The sequence below is a fragment of the Aythya fuligula genome, chromosome 5 (genome assembly GCF_009819795.1).
Source record: "Aythya fuligula isolate bAytFul2 chromosome 5, bAytFul2.pri, whole genome shotgun sequence".
Taxonomy (NCBI): Eukaryota; Metazoa; Chordata; class Aves; order Anseriformes; family Anatidae; genus Aythya; species Aythya fuligula.
The window spans coordinates 27268153-27295799 of NC_045563.1; the positions used below are offsets into that span (position 1 = coordinate 27268153).

Sequence of the window (27647 nt, forward strand, 5' to 3'; positions counted from 1 at the left end):
TCACTCATCGATCCATCTCTCATTGTGGGTCAGGCTCTCTGTTTTAATGACCTAATTCCCGGGTAAGTTTCTCTGTTGTTTGGGGGAAGCAGTGTTAGGAAGGGCCGCCTCTTCTAGGAATGTCACTCTTGACATATGATGCCAGGGAAAAAAGCCTCGCAGTAATCTCAGCTGTCCTTGCTTTAAAGTGCTCCCAGTTGTGCTTGCTTTGTGCATTTGCTATCTCAAGGAATCCAAAAGTTGCAGAGATTGTAGAGGTTAAATGATCTCTTACTGCTGGCCCGAACTCAAGTAGAGGGTACTCCAGGGGCGCTGAACAGGGGAAATGCGAAGGAAGGTGTAGGAAGTTGTAATTGTTCTTTGTACCCTAATCATTTTGCAAGAAGTAAGGACAAATACAAGAGAAGGCTCCAAACACCATCAAATATTGTTAAAAGTGTCTGGCAGGCATTCCTCTTCCTTCTGGCCCTCTGTTATGAGCTGTAGGAGGGCACAGAACGAGATGTAAAGTTGTCACATTTTTGAGTGGATACAGAGAAATTGAAGAGCAGCATGTAGTCCACTCCCCGCAAGGGACAGCATTCACCAGCACTTTTCACATCCTAGCCAATTGGAAACCTCCAGAGATGTAAAAATCCTATGGGTCCAATGAGCTGTGGTGCCTGTAGGACGATACGTTTACAGCACGCTCTGCAAATCCCTTCCAGATGCCGGTTGCCAAAGGCTGCTGCACCTGGATGGGACCATTCCCACTTGCCACATCTCTCCCTGGTATCCTGTTCCCATACAGTGCAAAAAGACATAATCTGATCTTTTGCATAGAGTCTTTTTATAGGCATACTAAAAGTGGCATTAAAAATATAGGACTTAATATATCCTTTGCCGCAAGTGTTGCTGCATGCAATATTCATATCGCTCTGGAGCCTGTGCACAGGTACGGTGGGTGGCTCGGAAGCGCCACAGCCTGCAGTGCGCGTCTGGGACGGGCTGAGGGAAAGAGAAAGAGGATCCAGGCCAGAAGGGCCACGGCGTGAATGGACAGCGGTGGAATGACATTCCACCCAGATGACATTTCATGACATGATGCTGGGAAGCTAATAGAGTTAACCAGGCTTTATGTCTTTATCTACAAGCACAATTTCTGAAGCAGGACACAGAGGGTTGGTCTGAACGCCAAGAGGAGGCTGCTGGACTGGAGATGGAAAGTGTGGGTCTCTGTTGCAGTTTGCATCCGCTGTGGTGTAGGCATCCTTGGGGGGCTTCCTGGGCTGCATGTCTCAATTGAATGCAGAGGAGGTTCAAAGATCTCTGGAAAATGCCCAGGTTAAACTTCAGGAAAAAAGAACAGCTCAAAATTCCATTTTCAGGGCTCATTCACTTGTATCTTTAATTGTAAAGCATCTCCTGCATTAAGCATCCGATTAAAAAAAAAAAAAAAAAAAAGGATAAAAAGGGATTTCTAGCCTTACTGAGGCCAAGAAAATTTGCTTCTCACTTCAACAGAGCTGAATATTAGTTTATTTCCCCTAATTTTTTGGATAACATTAATCACCTTTACTGTGGTTTGACCTGGCAGATTTGCTCACTCCCCTGTGGTGGGATGGGGAAGAGAATTTGAAAAAATGTAAAAGTCATGGGTTGAGATAAAGACAGTTTAATAGGACAGAAAGGGAAGGAAACTACTTGCCAACTGATGCCCATCCCATCCCTGACCTGCGGCAGCTCCCCCAGTTCAGCATGGTGCCTTATGGCGTGGGACATCCCTGTGGCCAGTTTGGGTTAGCTGTGCTGGCTGTGTCCCTCCCAGCTCCTGGTGCACCCCCAGCCTCCCCACCGGCAGGGCAGCACCAGAAGCCAAAAAGTCTTTGAGTTAACACACGCACTGCTCTGCAACAATTAAAACATCAGTGTGTTATCAGCGTTGTTCTTATCCTAAAGCCAAAACACAGCACCATGCCAGCTACTTGGAGGAAAATGAACTCCATCTCAGCCAAAGCCAGGACAACCTTCTTCCCTCAACAAAATGTCAACTCTACACTTCAGCTGTGTCTGAGACAAGGAGCAGTAATTGAGGGAGTATCTATCATCTGCTGCAGCCCTAACTTCTGGCCTTTTCAGTTGTGTTGCTGGAGTAATGAACATCTCTACTTTCTTTCTTTGCATCCTCCTGGTTGCTTTGCTCTTAGAGGCTGATACTTAGCTCCTGAAGCAATTCTCTCTGAATATCACATACCTCACTGGAATTTTCGAAGACATCTTGTGCAATAAATGTATCGATGCCCTCCTCAGGAAGGTACAGTTTGTACACAGTTGTATTTCACCACGTGACATGAGTAAGTGGGGGTCACTGATTTTTTCCTTTTTTGTCTCTTGGGGGAGCACATGTGTGTGGCACCTCTCTGATATTCCTCAGGGACCGAGCTTTCAAGTATCTGGTAGCGTGTGACAGGTGCCTATGTGTGTGGCTGTTTGGGGTCTCTTCAAACAGACGCACACAGTTACAGGAAGGCTATCAAATCTCTCTGGGGATTTCATTGTGAGCTGCTGGAGCGATTAATGAATAGCAGCAGGGAGCTATGTGGGTGTTTGCTCCAAGGCTGTCTCTGATTATACAGGACAGGGACTTGCACTTTTTCACACAGAAGAAAAATGAAACTGTAGTAGTTTTCTTGGGGATTTTTTTTTTCTTTTTTGGAGTGAACATGCTGCATTACAGAAGAGGAGCGCTGCTTCTCACTGGTGCGTGGGTGTCAGCTGGAGCCCGTACAACTGAGCTGCTCAGCGCTGTAGTTCAACCCAGACTACACAGGTAAAGAAAGATTTCGGAGAGGGAGGTTCTGCTCTGGTCCCTCTCAGGTTCCATTATTTTCGGTGGTTGTTGATGGCCTTGTAAGTCTCAAGTGACAGAGCAAAGTGAAGCAGTTAAGTGAGTTATGAAAGGCCATCAATTAATGTTGGAAATAACATACCAAGAGCCCGTCCCTGTTAAACCCAGCTAAAAGCAAAACCTGTTTTTGGTCTTTGAATTGACAGGGACTGGTTTGGTTTGGTTAGGTCTTCATTTAAGGTTGTGGAGGGACCAGGGTGGCTGGCTACATGGTGGAAAACAACTGCTCCGTAAGGTGGCAGAGAGGCAGGCCTGGGAGTGGAAAAGGAGTTTGATTCTTCTTCTGACAACTGAGAGTGAGGAAGAGCAAAGAAATAATGGATCTCATGGTCTACACTGCAAGGAGCACAGAAATGTGGATATAAAGTAGTTTGTGGTGTGTGACGCACGTGAACATATACTCTACTTCTTGATGGGCTTTCTGCTGGCACTGTCTCAGGGTTTCTGGGTCTCCTCCCACAGCAGTGGTTTGTGTTCTTCCTCACAGCACTGAGGCACGGCCGCAGCAGTGCCACCAGCTCTCCATACAAAAACACACAGTTCTGCAGTGATACCCTGGCAGGCCAGGGTAAGAAGACAAAACTGCAACCTTTTTGTTCTTTAAGTTGAAAGATGTGGTGGGTAGTTTGTGGCTACACAAGGTAGGCAAAGCAAGTGAGGAACAGGATCCACTACTCCAGCCTCGGGCAACTTTTGATTGCTGAATTCAGCTTTTCTGTTACCTATAAAGAACTTCTGACACATAGCTCCGCAGTGCCGAATTGGGTAGAATTAAGTAAAGGCACAACACACTCAGTCTGGTTTATTTTGAAAGGTGGTTGCTGCCATTAAAATAAGACTTAGAACACCCCATTGATGAAATACATTTTAATGTATGTTTTTATATAAAACTTTGTTTTATTTATTTTTTAACACACTTAAACACAAAAGTCCCCAAACCAGTCACAGAGCAGCTTTCAAATACCATGGCCTCTATTGTGGCCCATGGTCATGGAAGCACCAGCTTGCATAGCTTTGTCCATTCCCTGTTTGTAAAACAGAACTGCTGTTGTTTTAGCCCCTTTCCTGGTGTTGAGGAGTTAAACTTTGTGCCACACAGTCAATTGCTTTGAATTAACATCAGTTGGTCTGATGGTCACCATCTATGTGGTGGTAACACTTATTTATGATGAATACGAGGTGCCCTTACATGGCTTAAGCATTTCTTGTTAGGAGCTGAATTACATGGGCTTATTTGCTGTTGACCATGAACATAGACCCACAGACCCCTCAGCTGATGGATGCTGCCTCAGTAAGTCACAGTGCCTTAATTTTGTGTCTGTGCTCCTAATGTATTACCCAAACCTCAGTTGTGGTCCTTCATCCTGCACTGGCTCTTCTCCAGTGTTTTTGCTAGCTTGTAGTAAGAGATTTTTGCATCAGAGAAAGACTCAGAACAAACAAGCTGTGATTGACCTTTTAAACCAAACAAGCTTGCATGTTTCCAATATGAAGAGACAGCAGACAAGCCTATGGCTTGAGGCAGAAGATGGAGAAAAAAGGAAGGGATAAATATCAGAGGAGTAGGAACAAAGAACATGGCCTTGCTATGCAGAGCAGAGAAAAAAACAAACTTCTACTTGCTTTGCCAATACGTCTGACATGTTGCAAGACACTTTGTAGTGGGAGTCTCTGCTATGTGGAGAGGAGAGGAGGAATGTGGATGCCTGTATTTATAGACCAGAAATGTTTGTTTTGTGTAGGTTTCATATACCCTGGCTCATCTGAAGATTCCCAAAGTTCGTCTAAAACTTGACATCTGTTCAGCCATGTAGACAACTTGTTTGCATGTAAAGTCTACTGTAGGTAGACTTCAGGTAAATTCACCCTCTTTGGAGATCCCCAGGCAAGGAAGGTTTGCATTTCATCTGGGGGTTCAAAAGGAAGATGCACTGAGTTAGTGTCGTGTGTGCTCTGTCCCTTGCCCATCCTCATTACTTTTCCTGCTTTGTCAACTCTGGGGACTGCATCTCTTTGAAGGGATATTCTAGAGGAAATAAAATGTTCACTGTATTAGTGTTTTTAAGGGATTTGACATATTTTGTACCTGGAGTTGGGCAGCAGGGCTGTCTGGTTGAAGACTGTGCCAGATGAACTTGCAGAGGGCACTTGGTGAGGTTGTGTGTAATTGCAGGAGGTGAAATATAGGTAGGACAGTGGTTGTGTCTTCCATATTCCTGTGGAAGGGCTTCTAAAAGTTGTAGTTATGATGCATTGAAAGCTGTCAGAAAGACTGCAACTACACAGTCTATATTCATGCTGTCCTAGGATAAGTGCTTTTTGCTCCTTATCCCGGTGTTATATTTACTAGAGTTAGTTCACACCTTTGACTTCCAGTGGTGTGTTCTTTCATTTTATCTAGGGACTTGAACAGCTGCATCCCCAGATCATATTAAATGGTTACAAAGGAACGCAAAAAACAAGTGCTCTGAGGGCTCTTACCAAATACAGATCAGGTGTTTTGGAGTTTGTTTCACCTTTGCATGAGCTCTAGGTCAGACTGTGTTTCCTGCCTAGGAAAAAAAAAATTGAGATCTGAATCAGCTGTCAGGTTCAGAGTGCTGGGTGAACGGGAGTAGGATTTCAGGTTTTCTGTTGACGCTTGTATCATTTTTACCTTGCCTTGTGATCCATGGATTTTAAGGCCAGAGGTGGCCATTAGAATGATCTACTCCAATTGCTTGTGTAATAGGGGCTGCTGTATGAACGGCAGCGTGTTCTCATATACAGTGAAACTGTTTTGAAGGCTTTAACCATTCTTGGGAACAGTGCACTGGGGACGTTTTTTCTCCTTTGCCATCCCTCAGCTTTGTCTTAAATCCTGTCTAATATTTATTGGCTGTCTAGGGCTCCGCCTGTGCCTTCTGATGTTTTTTACACTGTATACCTTGATCAGACAGGAACACAGGACTGCAGAGGACCTCCTGAATCCCATGACAAGCAGTTGTAAATCATCTGAAGAAAATAAAACCACTTAGTTTTGTGATGTCTGATCCTTTCCTGGATGGATGGCTATTCCAGAATTTCAGTCTCCTGATTGTTAGAAATGCTCTTTTAATTCCCAGTATGCAGTTGCTTATAACCAGTTTATATACCTTTGTTTTGGGGCCAGTATTTCTCTTCAGATTAAATCTCTCTTCTTCCCTGTCCCCGCAGTATTTATAGACAGAATTCATCTCTGCTCTTGACCTTTGTCTTGCCAGGGTAAAAGTGCCATGTTGCCTTAATCTCTTCTTATGAAATAGGCTCGGGGCTCTCTAGTACATCCTTGGAGGTATTCTTGAAACTTACTGAGTCTGGCTTCCTCCCTCATGAGCACAAGTGACCAGAATGTCAGAACACAGCACAGAGCCTTTGCCTTTTAACTCTCTGCTCAAAGTTATTTGCTAACGTGCTGTTTACAGAGCAGAAGGACCTGGTTTGGATGGCACGGACAACAACTGTTGGTCCTTGGGGCAACACGGACTCAACTCCTGCTCCAGAGGTACTAGTGGGATTTCCTTAGGCACATAGGTTAAGGGTAAGATGTAATTGGGTGGATAGCCAGCACACCACTGCTTCCTATGGCTGCATCTGTGCTAGGCATCTACCTAGTCACTGCACAGCCATATTGACTTATGAGGAGGGCAAATAATCAGTTAGATGATACACTTGATACCTTCAGCATAATTAAAAGTAACTCTTTTCTTGATAGCATGAGGATCTGAACACGTCTTTTTTTTTTTTTTTTTGAGATATTGTGTGTAATGCTTTACATAGGAACCTAAAGATGCCTCAGATATGGATAAACATGGAATGATTACATATACATACACTTCTAATGTAAGATTAGATATCCATATAAACTATTTGAATCTAGTGTTGACAGTCCCATTGTGTGTGCATACCACCCTGTAAAGTGATAATATAGCTGAGAATTTAGGTACTTAAAGCTAGGAAATTCAGAGGTTCTGTTCCCAAAACACTACTAAACTCTCTTCTTGGTGTGGTGTGTTTAAGCTGTAATTATAATATCATCTACAAGAAAACACAAAAGCTTGCATGTGTGCTTGGGGCTAAATCATGGTTATCGTGGGAACTGGATGTCCATAGCCTCTGAATTTTGCACAATTCAATACTCAACATAATAAATAGGCTTGCACTGCACATGGCACATTTTTAAGAGACCAGCCAGGAAAACATTATCATTTATAGGATGCAGTCGTTACATTTCTTAGTATCATGTTCAATGGTTTCTTTGTGTGAGTGTGAAGCTTCAAATGAACAGATGCCAGGACGCTATATGTGTCTCATCCCTCAGCAAATACATGTGTTGCATATTGTCTTCTATCCTTGAGAGATGGAGAGGGGGCTTTACAATAGCGGGTGCTTCAGTCAAGCAGACAAAGGTATATAATGAGATCAAGTGGTTAGAAGCTGAAACAGACAACTTTGGGCTAGAAATAAGGTGCACATCTTTAACAACTATGATAATTAGGCCCTGAAAAATGTTCTCGGAGTTGTTATGAAGTCTCCATTAATAGAAATCTTTAAGTCAGGATTGGATTTTTTTCCTGCTTCAAACAGAAATTAATTCAGAGAAGTTCTCAGGCCAGATGACCCCAGGGATGTTCTCTGACTTCATAATTTGTGAATCCTCCATGAGTCATATTCCAAGTGTGGTTATACAAAAAAGATGATCTTTCTGGTCGAGAGAAGCAGAAAAGACAGGTTTGATGTGTGTTTCCTCCACACAGTCCCTGTGTGACGCTGGGAGTCACAAAAATTGTCCGTGGCTCTCATTCCAATCTGTCAGGTAGATGTAATATATTTTCCTTCATATGGGTATAGGGAATGGAGATGCTTCTCTGCAAAGAGGCTTGGGATCTATAGTGCTATGTGTGTCTGGGTCATGCTGGGTGGTTTTCTTTCTGCCCTTAGATGTGTGCAGGTAGGACTCAGAGAAACTCATCTCTCTGTTGTTGAATAGTAAGGGATCATCTGCCAGAATGTGGTAGGGCAGAGGTAAATTGGATTGCTGCATCTGCCTACCTGCTTGTCTGCATGTGTGTGTGGAGGCCAAGTGAGAGGGTGGCCCTGGCTGACACAGCTGCTCTTTGATGCTTCCTTCATCTGCATCAGCCTGTGTTCGGCATTGCCAGCCCGACTGCAAACAGAAACATGCAGGCAAATGAAAAAACCTTTCTGTTTCCAGGTGTTTTTTATCTAGGTGATGCAGGTTCCTTAATGCTGGTTCTTTGCCGCTCCGTTGTATTTGGGGGTATAATGGAAGCAGAGGTTTGAAGTGGAGGGAGGGAATGCTGGAGGTTGTAGGGTGATAAATGAACCTGAAAGTTACCCATAATTTTGCTGCTCTGTGTCTGTGGTCATCTTCACTTCTTCACTGAGTCTGGGAAGATGACACAGACATTAAAAGTCACCACGGCCCCTTAAAATTTGTGTAGAATTCAGGCTCAGTGAGTCCTGTGACACAAGCAGTGAAAAACTGCTGCTAGAATATGGATGGGCAGGGCTGGTTTATCCTTCTCCCACATCACTCTTGTTTGATTCCCCCTTGCTCCCTTTCCCACCTTCGGCATGTGTAGGGGAAGTTCTTAGTCCCTTCTGGCCCTGGGGTTACCCTTGCCAGCACCCTACACAGCCCGCTCAGCCTGCCACCGCGCGCCAGCAGCTTTTCAGGAGCTAATTGGGTAAAGCCTACTCTAGAGCCCATTGAACTTGCCTGTAACAGTGCTTAATTAAAGTGCAGAAAGTTTGAAGAGATAGCAAGTTAAGGCTTAATGCAATAACGAAATGGCACTATTCCACCATCTGCTTCCTTCAAGACGTTAATTGCTTCCTCATATTTGTTTGTTTTAATTAGGAAAGAACCTTGATTAAAATGGAGAGAGGAGGGGTGATGGTAGAGGAATGAAAGGCTGGGAGGAGAGGAAGAGGGAGGGTGCAGGAGAGGGAGAAAGGAGGGGAAGATGAAGGTCTGACCATGCTGCTGAGTGCTGAGCAGCAGCTCTAGAGTAACCAACTGGGAATAAATATTTTGGCAGTCATGGATACAGCTTGGACAAGCAACACGCAGAGTGTTGTGTCACTGAGAAACTCGGTGCTTAAAGAAGTATTTATCATGGAGCAGTCATTTCGTTGTAACCGCTTCTTAGCCACTTCTGCAGAATGGTCTCTGATTGCACGCGCTGACCGCAGCGCTTTGTGCTTTTTCAGTCTTGAATATTAACCCAAATGGAAGAAAATGTAGCCAGACTATCCCCATGCTCACGTCTTCTTCCTCTCCCTTGCACTACCATCCATCTGCATTAAGTTCGTCTTGGAAAGACTTCAATTTCTTATGAGCAGCTCCAGATAAAAGCATTTTCTAATGATTGATAACTGTGTCTGCTTGAAGAATAATGTCAGCAATTTTCTGAATAGATGACCGATAAAAAAAATATTAAAAAATAATTAAAAAATGCACTCCCTAATGTTGCTAAGTAGTGGCTTTGGCTGAAACTTCAGGAATAGGAGCTTAGAAATTTTTAATTGGATTCATCCACCTTACTTTTGTCTCTCCTTTTTCTGTTTCTTTCTCTCTGTGTCTTTTTTTCCTTCCGTTTCCCCTTTTTAACCCTCTTGAGAATGAAGCCTGATTTCCCAAGCAAGTATAAAAGTAATTAAAGTCAAACACAGCTCTTAAAAAAGGGAAGCGATTAATTTCTTTTCTGGGCCATTGGTATTGTGGACAGATCTTGATAACTGTAAAGCACCAACCCAGGAGCACAAAATGGGGATATCGGAGTCACTGAAATAATAATAGAATGATGAGTAAAGATGCTTGTTTACACGAGGCTGGGACTGATCCAAATCATAGGCCTCATGTTATGCTTGGGCATCCCTACCCTGCCCTCTGACAGAGGTTGTAGCTTTCACATACCCAAACCTACTGTTCTAGGGACTTTTTTTTTTTTTTTCTAACTACTTCAGAGTTTTTTCTGTTTCACTAGTGCAGACTAGCTCCATTCCCCTGTGGTAAGCTTGCTTCTGTTTCTGTCAAATAAGAACTTATTTAATCTCTTACCTAAAAATAAAAAAGAAGAAAAAAACACCCTCATCTGATCATCTTGAATGGATTGGCGAATGGTTTCTTTGTTTGATAAGTGTGGAAACCATAGATGGAGGTCCATGCAGGTTTACATTGCAGGTCTATCACCTAAGCTTAGCTCCCACCTGCTGTAGCAGTGGCTACTTTGCTTTTTATACTCTTGTGATTTTATCAATATGACCAATCAGTTTGTAGCAGAGAAGTATCTATATTAATAATTATTATACAATATGTAGGGACAAATCTTTTGTGGCTGGGAGGTTTAGTATGTGGACAGGGCTTTCCACTTGTCAATCTGTGGTTCAAAAGCAAATGCTTTCATTTCATCCTTTAAAATAGTGGAATTGTTTCCTTGGGGCAGGACGGGAGGTTCATGCTGGCTCAATTCTAATCACATTGCTTAATGTGTTATGCACCTGAATAAGAGCCAAAGGAGAAGCCAGGTTAGTATGGACTGCAGATTAGACTCAGTGGTACACTGCGATACCTTGGGTTTTCTTTGGACATCTCCTGTTCCTAACTGAATTGTGTTTCTTTCTGCATTATCAAACTCATGAAAATCCCAGCCCAGTACGACACGATTGCTAGCTCCATGCAACTAAATTCATCCCACCTAGAGGAAATATGGAGAAAATTGACTGGACACGTAGTGATGTCTCCACGAAGAGACATGGAAGGGCTGGAGGGTTGTGGCAGGGAGCACTCTGCAGCGGTATGGGGAAGGGGGATCTGGCCTCTGTTCCTGGGTTATAGCCAGGACTGAACAGGAGAGGAGAGGCTTTACTATGAGCATGTGTGCATGTGCTTAAGTGGTGTAAGTGGGATGTAAACTGGCAGAGTGGGAGGGAGACTCCTGCTGTGGCAGTGGGCACTATGGGATGTTGTTGAAGGAAGAATCTGCTGAGGAGGAAAGGAGGGAGCATACAATGTTCTCTTGTAATGCAGAGTTACTGCTATACACACAGGCTGGTTTCCAGGTGCAGGGTCTGGTGCTTTGGGAGTGAAAGTACCAAAGGAGTGGGGTGGCTAAGAGGCATCAGTGCCTAGTTGGCAACTGGAAAAACCTCCAACAGTAGAGTTTTTTCAGGCCAGTGTTAAGGAGGAAATGGTGAGTCTGTTGGGAATGAGTATCTTGGGAGAAGAAGATGGCCCCCTGGGATTTGGGATTCTTAGCTTTTACGGTTGTGAAAATTAAAGGAAGTTTGCTCATGAAGTCTGTGAAATCAATTGAATCTGAGTTGGTTTTTTTTTTTTTTTTTTACTTTTTTTTTTTTTACTTTTTTTTTTTTTCTCCTATAGGAGTGCTGCTTAAAACATTTTTCTGACTTTATTGCTATTTCCTACCTTAATAGCGAATCCTGTGCTGAACACCACTCTTGCCTCCTTCCTCTGCTCAGTCATGCACTCTTGCCTCTGTGGTGCTATTACCTCAGACTTTATTTTCCTATCATGAAACTGCCTCCAGTCCTGTGGTTTAAAATCAACTAGTTGTGTAGTGAATGGCAGGTGTAGTGTGGTACACGCGTGATCTTAATCTCTCCCACTAGTTGGAAAAAGCTATAGGGAATGGATATTTTAGGAGATACACTTTGAATGCCTCTAATTGCGCTGCCCTGGACGAGCACAGTTTGTCATGTGAAGCTGTATAGGATTCTCTTGGGAGACATCTGACAGAAAGCCAACAGTGTGCTGTAGTCCAAGACAACAGACTGCCTCGGTGCTGCACGGTAACTATACACCTTTTATTGACATGTATTTTTTAGCAGGTGACTACTTCTGGCCTGAATTTGCAAGGTAATTGGAAGACAGTAGTAGACTGATGCGTTTTCCTAATCCTATCCTCTTTTCATTTAATTTTATAGGAAATCCTATGTTTGGATTCTTTAAAAGCAGTTTACAATGATGCAGGTCTCCCTGTGAACTGTGGAGGCAGTTCTACTTTACACAGTACTACACGTTTCACATATCTGAAAGAGCTTTTCCTTCTTTCTTTCTCTTTCTCTCTCAGCAACATTTTTGATTAAACATAGCTAAAACCTTGTATTTTCTTATAAGGCTAACATCCATATAGAGACATGCAATTTGTAGCTTTTTTTTCCTTTATTTAGGTCTTAATTAAATACATAGAGTGCACGGATTTTTTTTGGTGTTAGATGCATGCCTTTTTAAATTGCCTTTATTTTTGAATGTTAAAATCTGCAGAAAAGCAGAGGAACAAGCAGAAGTGTATAAAGCAAGCTTAAAGAGCAGGGCTTAGCTGAACCTCAGTGCTGGGTAGTACTGCATGTAAGGAGCCAGCTGGACACACACCTTTCATTTCCTTGGAGCCTTTCAGATGGTTTAGATTACCAGTGATGAAAAATGGAGCTAAACCAACCCATTTTTCCACCCAGATGGTTGATCACCTGTCTTTGTAGCTCGAGAGATGTCCTGCAAGCAGGTTTTGGGGCAAACAAGGGGTTGCAGAGCTGCCTGAGCAGCACACCCAGTGTGGGCTGTGATTCCTGTTGAAAACACTGCGGCCAGCATACGGATTCCCTTGATTGGTATTTAAATGGGGAAGGTGAGCACCCCGGCTTCCTGAGCTGTATCACGGGCGGGAGGTATCGTATGGCCGGGCAGGCAGTCCCCAAGGAGGAGCAGAACACACCAGCTCCAGCCTGAGGAGCTGGGGAACCTGGTGGGCTGGGAAGGGCCGGGTGGCTGGAGTGGGCCAGGAAAGGGGGCGGCTGGAGGCTTCCCCCAGCCCACTGCTGCCACCCCACCACAGCCGTGCCTTTCTTCTATCCTGCAGAGCAAACCCGCGCCTCCTCCTCAGGGCTGCACCACCAGGAGTAGCAAAGGAAAATCTGCTGCATGTGATGGATGCATCTTCCCTTGCTGCACTTGAAAGGGGACTATTAATGTCGTGAGGGAAAATAGGGTGCTCTTCTGTTAGCTTGTCTTTTGAGTGGGTGGAGCACTTAACAGTCACTAATTAAACTTTCCAGTGTAGTCCTAGCTGTATCCCCTGAAAGAGCACTTTGCCTGAGGCCTCGCAAGCAGGCGATGAGACTTTTACTTCTGACTCAAGCGTGTGCCCGGACTGCTAGGACATGAATCCCATTGCGTGAGGAACTACTGAGCAGCAAAATATTGGCAGCCAATAGTTAGGTACCGCAGATAAAGTAAGTTAAATTAATGTGTGATGAAGTTACACGGGGGAGAAGTTTGGCCTAGAATCTGGCAACTGGCAGGTTGCAGGAACCATCTGTTGCCCGTGGTACCAAGTAATCATTTTCCATAGTTACTTCTAAATCTCAGTTACTCGATGCAATTTGGAAACAGAAGTTGTGCCAGGTTATTACGAGCACTTCAGGTATCTTCCTTTTAAGTGTTGATTAGAGAAGCTTTTCCCTCCATTGCTCCTGGACTTATTTTTGTACTTGTGACAGGTGTGGGGTGGGAAACCGGGGTGCTCAGGGTACAAAGGAACAAGTCCTCTCACTGTTTTCTTCTCCCACGTTTTAGCTATGTCCTGGGCATGGTGGCTCCTAAGGTGTAGAGATGATCTTTATCGTTTCTTCTTCCCCTGCTTGCTGTACTTGGTGGGCAGGAGAAGAATCATGGCCCGTCCTGGTGAGGGGGTTTGTGGTGTTTCATTTAGAAACTAGGGCTAATCCCCCAGCGTTTCTCATCGGCTACCGATTTGCTACCAGCTAGCAAAAGCTTTCAGAGCAATTTATGTGGAAGGAGGAGATAAAAATCAGTGCCACCACTTCACCACCAATCTGCAGAGCTGCACAGAGCTTCCCAGCCAGACGCCGAGCCCAGCAGCGGGCTTGGAGTGATGGGGAAAAAGTGGGCGCTGCTAGCAAGAGCTGCTCTTAATGTTTTTGTCAAAATAATGGCTTTTCAGACTGTGAAAACAATGTTAGCAGAAAGGATGTATTATTCAGAATGTGCAGATTATTGTTGAAAGGGGGGAAAATACATTTAAAATTGATTTGAAATGAAAAGTTAAGCAATTGCTAGGAATGAAGCTATTTATATTGTAGTCTCAGTTTTCCCACTTTTCCTATTCTCTGCTCCTTTCCCAGAAGAAATAAAAGAAATAGCAAATAATGACTGGAAGTTACTGTAATGAAAGCCAGTTAAATAGGAGTATTTCCTTTTTTAATTAAAACCTGGAACTTCAATGAAAATGCCTTAACATAATACATTTTTGTTCTTTTCACTAGTGTCTTTCATAGCAAAAAAATGTCCCTTGTCAGCTGTATTGCTAACAGTATGGATACATCTAGTGCATCAAAGCACAAGGTATGGTCTGTGCAGATACTGTACAGAGATGTTCCCTGGCCCTTGATTGCATCTGTACCTTCGGAGAGCCTGTCCTGGCCGTTTGCAGAAATCAAGACTTTTCCCCATCCTCCCTCTCTTGCTCTCTCTTTTTTTTTTTTTCCCCTATTTTTAAAACATGTGAGTTTGGATCCTGACTCAAGCAGGTCGAGCTGGGATTTCGAATTCGCAGCCCAGTCACTCAGAATGTCAATTGTCTTCCAGGGCACTGCACTGTGAGTCCCAAGGCTGGAAGCTCTTTAAAAGACCGTCTGACTTTTAAAGGAACATTTGTGGGAGAATATGTATCTTTTAGGTCTTCCTGAATCTACCAAGTGTGATTGATTTATCAATATGCAACAAGTAAAGCTTATCTAAAGCACATCTTCTCCACTGGTGTTATAACACTTCATTAGAAAATGTGAAATAATTTCTAAAAGCGATGATTTCCATACCACTGCCAGCTAGCTCCCCCCTGCCTCGGCTTACCTGAAATATTAAGCTGGCTGCAGCAGCTTTTGCATTCTGGGTCTGTGGCCCAGGTGCTCTGCTGCCTAGTTCGGGGTTTTTGGCAATGAGTTGCACAATGGAGGCAGAGAACAGAGCTGTGCTGGTGCACTGTCCCCTGTCTGTGTCTCAGGTGGTGAAAGGTTGGTCCCCGTTAAGCTAATTCCTCGTGCTTTTATCCAGGTTCATCTGAAAAACTATCAGGCAATGGTGCTCCCCCTGCACCTTCCTGCAGGCATTCCCAAGTGCTTTGGCAGCCTGGGGTGCGCTTTCTGGCTCCTTATTTTAGCCAGCGTCTGCCTCTTTGCCATCCCATGCTCACAACGGTTCCTCTTCTGCTACGTGTGTTCTTTCCCTGCCTTTTTGACTAGTGGTGTTCTGCGTGCTCTGAGAAGTGTCATTACCTCGTTGTGAGATGGCTCCACTGAAACAGACAGGTGAATCCTTTATATCTGATTTTTGTAAGAATCATTTTGTTTTACACAGCTTAACATGTTTACACACCTTAACATTTTTACACAGCTTAACATGTTTTTAGACTTCACATTGGCAAGTCTCTGAGGAAAAGGGCCATCTAGAGAGAAAATTCCCAGAAATATAGCTTGAGAAGATGGACATGAATTAGGAAACAGTAGCAAAACCCACCCTGTGTGTAATTCCTTCTGTTCTCAGGTCACAGAGCTCTTATGCTTAAATTTATCTTACCAGCAGCCTTCCTCCCAGAAGAGGCAGTGCCATCAGCACTGTGTTCCTGCCTTGAGGGCCCCCAGGGCTGGGCATTGGCCTTTCCCAGAGCTCTCTCAGGCCTTGCCTGCGAGGCCGCTGCTGCAGCAGGGCAGCAGGCAGCTTCCTGCAGCCCAGCTCAGTGTGGGGCTGCCTGGCACGCCCTGGCAGGGCACCTTGCTGTGCTGCGGGGACAGGACAGGCTGAAACGATTTCTCACAAACACAGTGTGCCTAGTGCATGTCTTACCCATCCCCACATTGCTGGTTAGTTCAGAAACTGGCCTCTATCATGCAAAGCTATAAGCCATTTCCTTGATGATTTGGAAAGCTTTCAATATCCTGAGCCGCTTCAAGGACTGGCCTTTTCCAGCCAAGACACTGACGCTTAAAGATTTTTGCTAGCAGTCTATCCTGGCAAAGATTTCCACTTCATTTCCCAGCACACTACAGCTGAGAACCTATCTGTGCGTAACTCCTCATCACGTCTCCCCGATGACCCTCAGGTAGAAGTAGGGAGAGGAATGGGGGGGAGCGAATTTTGGCAATAATTGTATATATAAGAAGACAAAAAGAACGGAGAATGGGAGAACGCACAGATTTCACACAGCAGAGGATTCCCAGCCTGCTGCTGCATATGTACGCATAAAAGGAAACGTGTCTGTGGAGCTAGTGGTACAGGATGGATGTGGTTAGGAAGGCAGACACCTCATCTCGCTGTGGCTGTAGACTTGTAGAGAGTTTACAAGCTCACCGATGTCTTTGCTCCCTCAGAGCACCAGTCACTGCAAGAGCTGTGTAAACGTGGGTCCCTCACACTTCAATTCCACCATTTAACTTGGCTCCCCGAAAGCCATTCCCACTCGTCCATACACAGAGCATCAGCTATTGAAGGTGCTGAGCAATTGGAGCAGACGTCCCCTGGGCTGTGCACAGCCCCTCACACCTCCTTGCTGGGTCTGTGTGGTAGTGTTTGCTTTGCAGGAAGCTGAGGGGAAAGTTTTGTGTGAGATGATGAAGTTGCAACAAAAAAGAGTGCTACATGTTACGTAATGGGAAAAGGCTCTGTAAATCTTCAGATATCTGTGGACCTTTTATTTCCTTTCCAAGTGGATGCTGCTTGTTTTCCCTTCAGCCACCAGTCAGTAGGGGATGGATGACTAAATGAACTACTGGACATGTTGATGACAGGGAGCTCTGGCCAGGTGCAGTGTCCCCAGCTATGCACGATATGTTTCAGTAAAAACAGACAAACCAAACTGACAGCATCGATCTTCACTTTCAGTCATAACCTGTTGTGATGCTTAAAAACATTCAAACATCTCTGACTTAGTGGAAATCAGGTTCAGAAGTATAAAAGTGTGGTGAACAAAGTGGGAATTCACTGTGATTTGTAAGTGATGGAAATAATTAATTTAACATTTTGGTCTAATTCTAGCCTTTTGGATAGTCCTCATTTTTTTTTTTTTTTTTTTTTTTTTTTTTACTAGTACACACTAGCTGAAATGTAGAGGTACTGTAACAGAAAATCTCAATTATTAATATGTACTCAGTGCCTAGGATCTTTATTGAGCGTTTTGTGCTAGATTCTGTCACAGGATAGAAGCTGCGCTTGCTTATGAAGGACTTACAAAATGCGTATGTGAGGAAGAAGCAGATGGATAGACAGACAGGAAGAACGAGGTGTTATTTATTGGTATGCCAGCCATTAGTTTTCTTTTGTTGTTGCTTTGTAATTTCTGTACTTTTTCTGTATTTCTTCCTAATGCCAAGTAGCTGGTAAAACAGTGCAACAGGGACTGCCTTCCTCTTCTGGCTGCGAAGGTGGGAGACCCCCACACTCCAGCCCTGTCCTCTGAGGGGTGTCTGATGCAAGCCTCCCTCTGTGGTATCAGATTTGGTTTTGGGGAAAACCAAACCTATTCCGGACTGTCTCTGAAAGGTCTTCTTGGGAGTTGCCTTGCTTTCAGGTGTTAACACACTCAAACACCAGTTTTCAGCACCGGGGAGCACATTTTCAAGAGCTGTTTTTTATTCAAAGAGAAATACAGTGTGTGTGTGTGTCGGATACAGAATCTGGAAGAAGTTTTGCTGCTTATCAGTAGCGCCAGCACTGCAAGTTCACACAGTCCCCTGCTGCCATGTGTGCAGCTCCCTTCTGTGCCCTTGGTATGGTAGGAACCGGAGGAATAAACAGTGCTGCAGGTCTGGCCAGACTTTGTGGTGGCAGAAAGGAGAGGGCTCGGGGGACGGAGGCGGACCAACTACCGGAGAAGCGAAATAAATGATAATGATTCGGAGCTCTCCAATTGTTGGATTTAAAAGTCTTTAGAAAAGCAGGTACTCTTCGTCCTGTTTTAAAGATGGTGGAATTGAGGGAAGGCCAGTGCTCCCAGCACAGCCGCCCTGGGAATTACAATAAAAGCTGTTAGGTTTGCAGAAATCGCTCTCCTGGTTAGTACCAGCTCAGAGATGGGGGAGTCTGGCTTCTCCTGCGTGGCAGTACAGAGCAATAACTGCTCAGCTGCTGCCAACGCTTCCTTTTAGCTGGTCCTTGTTAGTGGAGAGTTTGTGGTAATGGGAGTAATTAACACACTGGGAGTCATTTCTGTGTCCTGGAAGGGAACAGAAAGCCATCAGAGCAGCCCCAGACATGATTGCTCTGCAGGGTTATTTTCTCTCTCTCTTTCTTTCTTTCCATTGTGCTTGGGTTTTGATTTTTCTTCTTTGTGTTAAGAAAGCTGGAGAGCTGAAATGGTCTGTAAATTGCATTCCTGCTGAGCTTGGGCTAGGTAGGCTAGTTAAAGGTCACTCTCCTGGACTACATGGACTCCTCTCATGGGGTGGGGAGAGTGTTTAAGAAGGGAGTCGCACTGTCCCTTGTGGCTTCTTTAACCCTTCTTCTTCTGATTGACTTTGGGAGGCCCAGGAGGCGAGACCCTTGGAGGGTGGCTGTTACAAAACATTAACTCTTGCAGCGGCCAGGTGGCTGTGAAGTGGGAGGCTGTGCTGCCAGGGTCCCGTGCCTGTGGCTGAAATAAGCACGTTACAAGCTGGCTCATATCCCTTCTGAGGCCACTGGTGGCATTCCAGCTGCGTATCGTGCATGAGACGAGGGCATGGGAGCTCAGCTCCCCCATGAATGATGACCCAGTTGGGTGTTACAGCAAGCAATTATCCTTGCCTCCCCGGCTGAGGACTGGGGGCAGGGTGTTGTTGTGCTTTAACCTGGCAGCTTAGCACCACGCAACTTGCTCTCCCCAGCTGGGGTGCGGGACAGAACTGGGAAGGTAAAAGTGTGAGAACTCGAGGGCTGAACTAAGGACAGCTCACCAGGTAAAGCAAAACCACACGTGCAAGCAAAGCAAACCAAGGAATCCATTCACTGCTTCCTGTCAGCAGGCACGTGCTCGGCCACTCCCAACACAGCAGGGCTCATTGTACGTGATGGTTTCTTGGGAAGCCAAGCACCACCACCACCAGCGTCCCTTCCTCCTTCTTTCCTCCCAGCTTTTATTACTCAGCACAGTGCCACATGGCATGGGACACCCTCTGGTCAGCCTGGGCCAGCTGTCCTGGCTGTGTCCCCTCCAGCTCCGGGGGCACCCCCAGCCCTATCACTGGCAGGGCAGCACCAGATGTAGAGAAGTTCTTGACCCAATGTAAGTGCTGCTCTGCAACAACTAAAATATTGCTATGTTATTGATGCTTCTTTCTTCAAAGTTCCAAAACATGCCATTGTACAGGCCATCACAAAGAAAAATAACTCTATCCCAGCCAAAACTGTGACACAGGGAGAAGCAGGCAATGGGCTTAACATGCTTGACTGCAAACCAGGTGTCTGAGTACTGGGAAGTGAACCAGCCAACCACCACCAGATCTCAAGTGACAGGGTATGTGCATCTATGTTTCTTAGTCTGCTGGACGGGAACAAAGAGAGTCTAGCTTTTGAGTCTCTCTCTTTTTTTTTTCTCTCTTTTTCTTTTAAGAGGACACTTTTAGATAGCAATCCTAGGCCTCCCCTCCTGAATGGTAGCATCTCCCATTCTTGCATTTTGCTTTGATACGAGTTTTTCGCTACTGTCTCCTAGGGAGCTCTGCGCTGAATTCAGATAAGGAGAACTGAGCAAATCCATATTCACTTTCTAGCATGGAAAAGCTAAGCCTGCACATTATACCAGTGGTGGAAAAACAACAATGATCATAAGAGGATGTCCTCTCTTTGGGCTTGTGGTGGGGCAAAGGCATGTACAGTTCCCACAGAGATGTTGGAGACTGGCATGAATACTGTATCCCTAGAAACTATCCAGAAAAGGTCCCCAGGTGCTCTATGTCACCCCCAGTCCCCACTTGGAAGATGCTGGTCTTCATCCTCATGTGTCTCTCTACATCCAAGATAAAGGCCTAAAGCTCCCGTTTCCTCTTCCACTTCCCTCCAGCAGCATCATGTTAGATGCTGCCTCCTGTGAAGTTCTGCCAAGTTCAGCAGGAGCTGGGAGCGCTCAGCTCTTTACAAGACAAAGCACAATTTTCAACTGTGCTTGCAGCCACTTCACTGAGGAGAGCCCACCTTGCCTTATCCCTTCCTGACCCCTGCTAGCAGTGCAGTGCCACCAAGCCCTCCCCTGCGTGTAGCTGTCCACGTCTATCCCCAGCCCAGTTTATTCATCACAGCTCTGCTGGCACCTCCCCGGAGTCCTCTCCAGCCCAGTAAGGGCTGAGCCAGAGTCCAGATTTATAGCTGAGATGCAGATGCTGCTAGAGGAATTAAAAACTAAATTAATCTGCGTGGTTTTCTCTGGGCTTTTGAATTTCAGAGCTTCCCTGTCCCCTCTGAGTTCTCTGTAAATATCTCGCCATGCATCGTGGCTGAAGAAGCTATGAGATCGGGAGGATTTTTGTCGTTCATTCCCCACCCCTTTTTTTTTCCCCAGTGATGGTAGTGACTCATCGTGTCCCCATTTGCATTTTTCATTGGAGGTTTTATCTTCTTTTCTTTTTTTTCCCCTTCCTTCTTTTTTAGCCACAATTCAGCTGAGGATGGAGCACACAGAAAGATTTCTTTGTATGAAGAACTCTCTCTGTGGAGCCCCACACTCAAGGCCTTAGCCAAAAGGAGCCTGTTCCTCACCAGAGAAGTGGATGAGTGAAGACAGGCTGAATAAATACTATTAATTCCCCATTTCTCTGCCTCTGGCAAGCCTGGCTTTTAATATCAATTATTGATTGTGAATCTCACTGGCTCCTTTCAAGCAGCATATGTCACAGAGCCGTAATGATCTGGTTGCTGTGCCTTGAGCCGCCTGTGGGAGTGCCGATGGAAGCAGAGCCAGCACAGGGCCCTTCTTACCCCTTCGTAGAGCTCCTCTGCTTCAGTGGAGGCCAGGCAGAAGAGCAAAGCTTTCTGTTTTCTGCTTTCCTAGCAAAGGCAAGGACAAGGGTTAATTCACATCGGGTATAAATTTGTGGATCTTAGGCCACTAATGTATGTTTTTCACTCCACGTGAAGTATGGCATAATGAGCAGTTTTGGCTAAGGAAGGGGGTGGCAGCAGGGGACAGTGAGCGTCTCTGATCGGTGTCAGTGGGATTTTGTCCAGAATCCTGGAGTGGAGCGACAGGATGCGCGCAGGCTTGCACTGGGCTGCTGTGCTAGGGGTTTGCAAGGGAAGCCAGCCTGTCCCTGGCTTCATCCAACTCCATTATTCTTTCTGCACTAGAAATTGCTGAAAATTACGCTTTCACAACCAAAAAATCCATCCCCAAGCAATTAGCAGGCAGGGAGGGAGCTGGTGAAGGAGGGAGGGCAGGGAGCGACAAACCCATCTTCTGCAACCTTTCTGTGTGGCCGGGTAAGTACGCGGCATGCCCAGCTTCCCTCTCCATCTCCCAGGCAGGTGCGTCGTGAGACGTTTGCAAAGATATTAACCCCACACCCAGAGTGTGCCAGTCAGTAATTATGGAAATTAGTTGGCAATTAGAAAATGTCACTCAATCTCCGTGTACAGCCGGTTGAGAGGCACTCTGATGTGGGTGAGACCCCCTCCCCGGGCTGCAGAGCGGGGTGGCTCCCACCCCTTGGTGTTGGTCGGCTGCCCTCCAGCTTGGGAAGGGGCCCGGAGGCTGGCAGCCTGCTCGGGAAGTGGTGCAGCCCCAGCAGCAGCCCCGTGAGTGGGAAGTTGGAATAGGGCAGGTGGGTGTGCTTCCTACAGCAGGTCCCGCGTGTGCGAGGTGCTGAGCCGGCTGTGGGGTGTGCGGGCTGCTCCATGGCTCAGCTCTCGGGGAAGTGCAGGCTGCTGGTGTGCAGCGGAGGTGACTTGCTGGCTACCTCATTCCTTTGGGGCAACAAGTCCTTAAAATGCTCTGCAAAGACCTTGCCTACTGGTCTGTTGAAGGGCTGATCGCATCAGCCTAGCTCTCTCGTTTCGTGCTGCTAGCTCACATTAAGCCTAAAATATAACCCAGCAAATACTGGTTGTGTTGCTTTTCCATTTGAGCAATAAGTGGAGCTGGAACAGGGCTGTTGCTGCTTTGTGCCTGGAAGAGGCGGTGACCATCAAGAAGTCTTTTTCTGTCAGATGCGTTCACACTGTGACAAAGTTTGAGATTTCTCAGAGATAATATATATAAGAAAATACTATGGGATTCTGTAGTTATTGTCCCAAATTGCAGTGCATTGCTATGGTAGCAGTGTGCTGCATGAGGCGGCTAGGGTAGTATTTATGCTAAAAATAAAATGGTAAGAGCAGAAAATTATTCGTTCTCGGTGTGTCTTGGAGGATCATTGTGGGGAACGGCGAAGGCACAGGTATGTTGTGTCAGGATTTGCTCTCCGAAGGTTCAGATTCAAGTCCTGGTCAGTGCTAAAACAAACGCTGGGGTTCCTTGCAGGCCCTGCTGCCGTGTGGTGAGGAGGAGCACGGCTCTGCAGGAGCCTCAGATGGCCCCAACCTGCTCACTGGGTGTGGGCAGCCTTCCCAAAGCCTGCGCTGCAATGTCCAAAAGGTAGTGAAGCACCCCCAATTACTCCTGTATTTCATGATTTTTGTGTTGTCTTCATCTACCGTGAGAGCACGGGTTCTGTCTTCTTTCAAAACAGATAGAGAAGGATTGCCCCGGATTCCCTCAGTCAACAGTTCTGTCCCTGTTTAACCATTTTTGCCTGATTTAAGTGTCCCTTGTTGACTGTGGCTTTGTCGGCACCTAACAAAGATGTATTGGTGTTACAGAGATCTGTACAGCACAGGCAGCCCTGCTCCCTTTCCTGCTCCTTGGAAACACCCCAAGGACTGAAGCATCCCGTGGGGACTGACGTTTCTTTGCACCTGTAAAACAGTCTGGGGTTGGGGGAGATTGGTGGCCCTTCTGTACAGGCATTTGGGCTGTACTGGGGCATTTGTACCTCATCTGCGATTGCCAGGGGAGTGCTCACATGATGCTAGGATGTGCGCCGTGTTTCACTGGTTCTCAGAGAGTTAGTCCTTTAAAACAGGGAGAGCCGGGTGGCCAGACCAGGGGCTACCCCGATGCAGGTGCTGCCCTGCCCAGGGGAATCGGGAGCTGCTGCGAGAGCCCTGGGGGCGGTGGGTGCAGCCCTGGGCTGAGCACAGCTCCGGCTGACGGAGCGCTGGGTGCTGCTGCGGTGCCGGTAACTGTTCCGGGGAGCCGTGAGCTGCCGGGAGCACATCGCTGGCTCATTTACACACATTATTATATTCCTATTCCCATCTCATCAATAATTCCGGGCTTGGGTCATCACTTTCTCTCTTCCCTCCCTCTCACTCTGTTCTCCTTCTCCATAAATCATGGGCTATTTTAGTGGACCCACTGGGGAGCACAGAGGAGAAAGGTGAATGGACAAGAGCCACATACTTTTTCCTATTCCTATTAGCTTCCCCCCCCGCCCCCTCCTTCCTCCGAAAAAAAAACATGAATTGAGCCAACACTGTGATTATTGGGAAGACAGATGATTTTAGCATTTGGATCTGTTTTTTTTTTTTTTTTTTTTCTTCTCCCTTTTACACCTCTCCTAACACCTCCTTTTTCCTCCTTCCATTCTCCCGAGCCAAGCTGTTAACAATTAGAAGGAATTATCTTCCCTCTGGTTTTGACTTGATTTTATTTGTGTTTATAGCAGTTTAGCTAACAAGCTCCACTCAGGCAGCTGCAGGGAACAGGCCTGGTTTCCACTGGGCACTGAAAGCTCACGTTACTCTCTAGCTTGCGGGTTTTCTTTTAATTGATCCGTTTTGTTTTGTAAGTGGCTTGGTTTTTGTGCTGGCTGAATTTGCCAGATTGGCAGTCCTGGAGACATACGGCTTCTGCAGGTCCCTGGGGCAGGTAAGGCAGAGGCCGTGACTGGGCGAGCTGTCCCCTGCTTTGCCTGGAGATTCTCCTCCAGCTTACGCTCTGCCCTTAGCAGAGTTTTTAATGCACTGCCCGTTTCTGCAGTGTCTGGGGGTCACCTCCTTTGGAGCGAGGTGGGTGGCAGGGTTGAAAGGCGCCTGCTAGGAGCAACAGCCCCAGCCACGCTCATCGTTCCCAACACAAAACACCAGTCCCAAGCAAATGCTGTCTCACAATACCTGTGACCCAGTTTGTGAAATCTGTGCTCATGCTGTCTTCTGTGAGGTTGAAGGCCTTGATTCTCATCGCCTTCTTTTCTGCTTTGTATCTGTGCTAGCGTTAGCAGTTCTCAGAGCTTTTCTCATGCCCAGCCTGTGAACAAGCACCTGTGTTAATGGAAAACTTCTTTTTTTTTTTTTTTTTTTTTAAAGCAGGATTTTCAAAGAATGAGCCTAGCTTTGTGCTGTCGTTACTTGTCATCTTAAAACATCCTCCTACCCTAGGCATACAGTCACCCACGTGCAAATAGGCAGAAGTGAATTATATCCCAGTGCTAACAGGTGTAGCTCCTGCTCGCTGAAGGCAGCTGGAATTGCTTGCTGTTAGCTAGGGGTGAATTTGGCCTTTTTGCCAAACCATTAGACCAAGGTAAGTGGTTAAGTGCTTAGACAGTTCTTATCATCTAAGCTACAAGTTTCCTATCATCTAAGCTGCAGGTTGCCATATATAATTTGCATAGCACATGTTTCCAGGTTGCGAAGGTCCCTGTTAGAGCCTCTGAAGTGTGCAAGACATGTAAAGTAAAAGCAGCTATTGCATGACAGCCTGACAGCGGGGTTGTCTTCTCTAAAACTTGCTTGGTGTTCTAGGAAGTATAATGAAAGCAATGGAAAGGGAACTTTGGTTAATATCCTTCCTTGCCCTGCATCAGCTCGTAGACTCTAAGGGATTGTGGTCTTTGCCCAAAGCATTGCCACTGAGAGGTAATTGCTAATGAGGAAACTTCAGCAACGTTTCTCTCAGTAAAGTCACATCCAGGGGGGTAAAATCCTTTGGTGTATTTTTTCATTGCCCAGTGTTGTGGTTTGTGCAGATCCCTTGGTGAGTTCTCTGTCTGGTCCTCTTAGTTTTGATGATGTGGATGTCCCTGGTGCTTTGAGGGACTGTATAGCAGACTGCAGGCCTGAAGAACTGGCCAGAATATCAAGAAATGTAAATGAGTTACTGGACCAGACCTTAATAAGCTTCATGGCAAAAGTATGGCTAGTAGTGGGATCAACCTTATCTTTTTTTTTTTCTTCCCTTTACCCCACAGGTCCTGCAAGCTCTCTGAGTGCCAAGCAGTGAATTATGGGCTGGATTGCCACCAGTTCACCATGAAGATTGGCTTCACTTTTGCCCTCCCAAGGATCACGTACTTTATGAATTCACTTTCTCTTCCACCTCACTGCCCCCTCCGTCAATATTGTCATCACTTCTAGGAAACCAGAATCTGAGGCTGGGGCTTTATCCCGGCCTTTCCTCCCTCCCAGGAACAACCAGTGTCACCTTTGTGTTCTACCAAAGGAAACCACTGTGGGTTATTTTGCCCTTCATGAAAGTACACCAGCTGGAGAAGTACCTTCATATTCCCTGTACTTCTGAGATAAAGGCCTCTGGATCCTAAAGGATAATTGAGATCTTTGCTTGGAGAGGAGACATTTCTTCTCAGTCACGTGCCCTTGCTATCTCTCTTCCCACCTGCTCTCCCTCCCTCTGTCAATCTGTGCTCTCCTTCTCTTCCGTTGGATTTAACAGATAACGTGTTGACTGCTGGGGTTCTCCTCACAGTAGCGTGGCTTTTGTTTTTCTCCTAGTGAAGAGCAGATTCTTGAAACAATGGGCTTCACCCTCCACTCCGTCTACTTCACCTTGAAGGTGAGTTTGCTGCTGGGCTCCTTGCTGGGTCTGTGTTTGGGTCTGGAGTTCATGGGCATCCCCAACCAGTGGGCCCGCTACCTCCGCTGGGATGCCAGCACTAGGAGTGAACTCAGCTTCCAGTTCAAGACCAACGTCTCCGCTGGGCTGCTCCTCTACTTCGATGACGGTGGTGTCTGTGACTTCCTCTGTCTGTCCCTTGTCGATGGGCGCATCCAGCTGCAGTTCAGCGTGGACTGTGCAGAGACTACAGTGATCACAGACAAGCAGGTCAACGACAGCAACTGGCACTTCCTGATGGTCAGCCGCAATCACCTTCGGACAGTGCTAGTGCTGGACGGTGAAGCCAAGCCAGGCGAGGTGCGTCCCCAGCGCCAGTACATGAATATCGTCAGCGACCTTTTTGTGGGTGGAGTCCCACTGGACATCCGTCCTGCTGCCTTGACCCTTGATGGCGTTCTGAGTGAGCCTCCGTTTCAAGGATTTATCCTGGATCTGAAATACGGCAACTCTGAGCCGCAGCTCCTGGGCAGTCAAGGGGTCCGACTGGAAATGGAAGGGCTCTGTGCAGAAAACCCCTGTGAAAATGGTGGCACTTGCTTTCTTCTGGATGGCGAGCCACACTGTGACTGCTCAGCCACCGGGTACGCTGGCAAACTGTGTTCCGAAGGTAAGAAAATACATTCGTGCTTCCCCTTGGTCTTTATGCAGTCCAAAGAGTTAATTTGTCACTTAGTAAGGCTGTGGCTGAGCTTTTATCCCTGCTGGTGTCTATCAGAGGAATTAAAGTTCCACCATTCTTTTTCCAGCAGGAAATAGTGAAACGGGAGTAGACAAAGAGCATGAGCAAAATTGCAAAAAGTGCCTTTTTGAAAGGATGCTGCACTTGTAGCATGGGCAGATTTTCATCAGCAGCTTATTAATAAGGGTAGAAAATGTGAATCGGTGAATACAGAAGTACCCTGTCTTGATGCTGTTACAAGCATTGGTAAGAAATGATCATAGCTATCTGGATTTGTTCCACAATTTGGTGGCCCTGAATGGAGCGTTGGTAAATTGAGCGAAGTGTTGGTAAAAATGAGCATTGTGTGTATGGCTAATGTAACTGCTTGACGGGACACTGCAAAAGTTAGGCCACCTTTGGTGTAAGCTGTTGCTCTCTGTGGAAGCCTCATGCTCCCTTTCAATTATTTGCATACTAATTGCTGAATGGCACCTTGATTGTTTTAGCATCCTTGATTAAATTGCTTTGAGACATGCTTAATGATCTCTTTTAATATTGCAAAAGGAAGAGGGATTTGTAGCCATTGTTTCATACTACTTTTTAAAATTTCAGTCCAGAAGGCTTAAGTAATGCAAACTGCATAATGAAGTGTATTTCAGGGTTCTTTCCTCGGTGTTTAGCAGTGCCATGGTAATTAACTCTGTATGTGCAAGAGACTTAAGTAAGTCAACTGGAAATCACAGTGTGAATTCAAGAATCTTATCACAGCATTTTTTGACATTTGGGTTTAAACACAACAGTTTGAGCTTCAGCCAAAGATGAAACTGGGTAAGAAGTGTCCAATCTGAAGGGAAAAAAATGAATTTTTGTCAAAATGGAAATACTCGCATTAATATCTTACATATCATAACTACCATCCCTTACTTCTTTTGGGAATGAAAGTGAATTAACTGGAATTTAATAAGTGGAATGTGAGAGGTGCTGAAAGTAATGTGTACATACTGCTGACAGGTAAGCATAAAGGCAGTCAGTACCCCCACAGAAATACCATGGTAGAGGAGCAAGCACACTTCTATAGAAAGAGAAAGTTTGGAAAATA

General features: G+C 45.8%; 1 protein-coding gene across 13 annotated transcripts in view; it reads left to right on the forward strand.

The window, feature by feature from the left end:
* Positions 1-27647, forward strand: part of NRXN3 (neurexin 3) — a 978580-nt gene that overhangs the window by 22342 nt on the left and 928591 nt on the right. For 12 of the 13 annotated variants that reach the window (XM_032188606.1, XM_032188602.1, XM_032188603.1 and 9 more), the window contains exon 2: positions 25223-26494. In XM_032188606.1, coding sequence (XP_032044497.1) covers positions 25786-26494 — 709 coding nt within the window. In that variant the 5' untranslated portion in view covers positions 25223-25785. Of the gene's footprint in view, positions 1-17375; positions 17387-25222; positions 26495-27647 lie in introns of those variants that run through there. The other variant, XM_032188597.1, reaches the window with a different exon arrangement.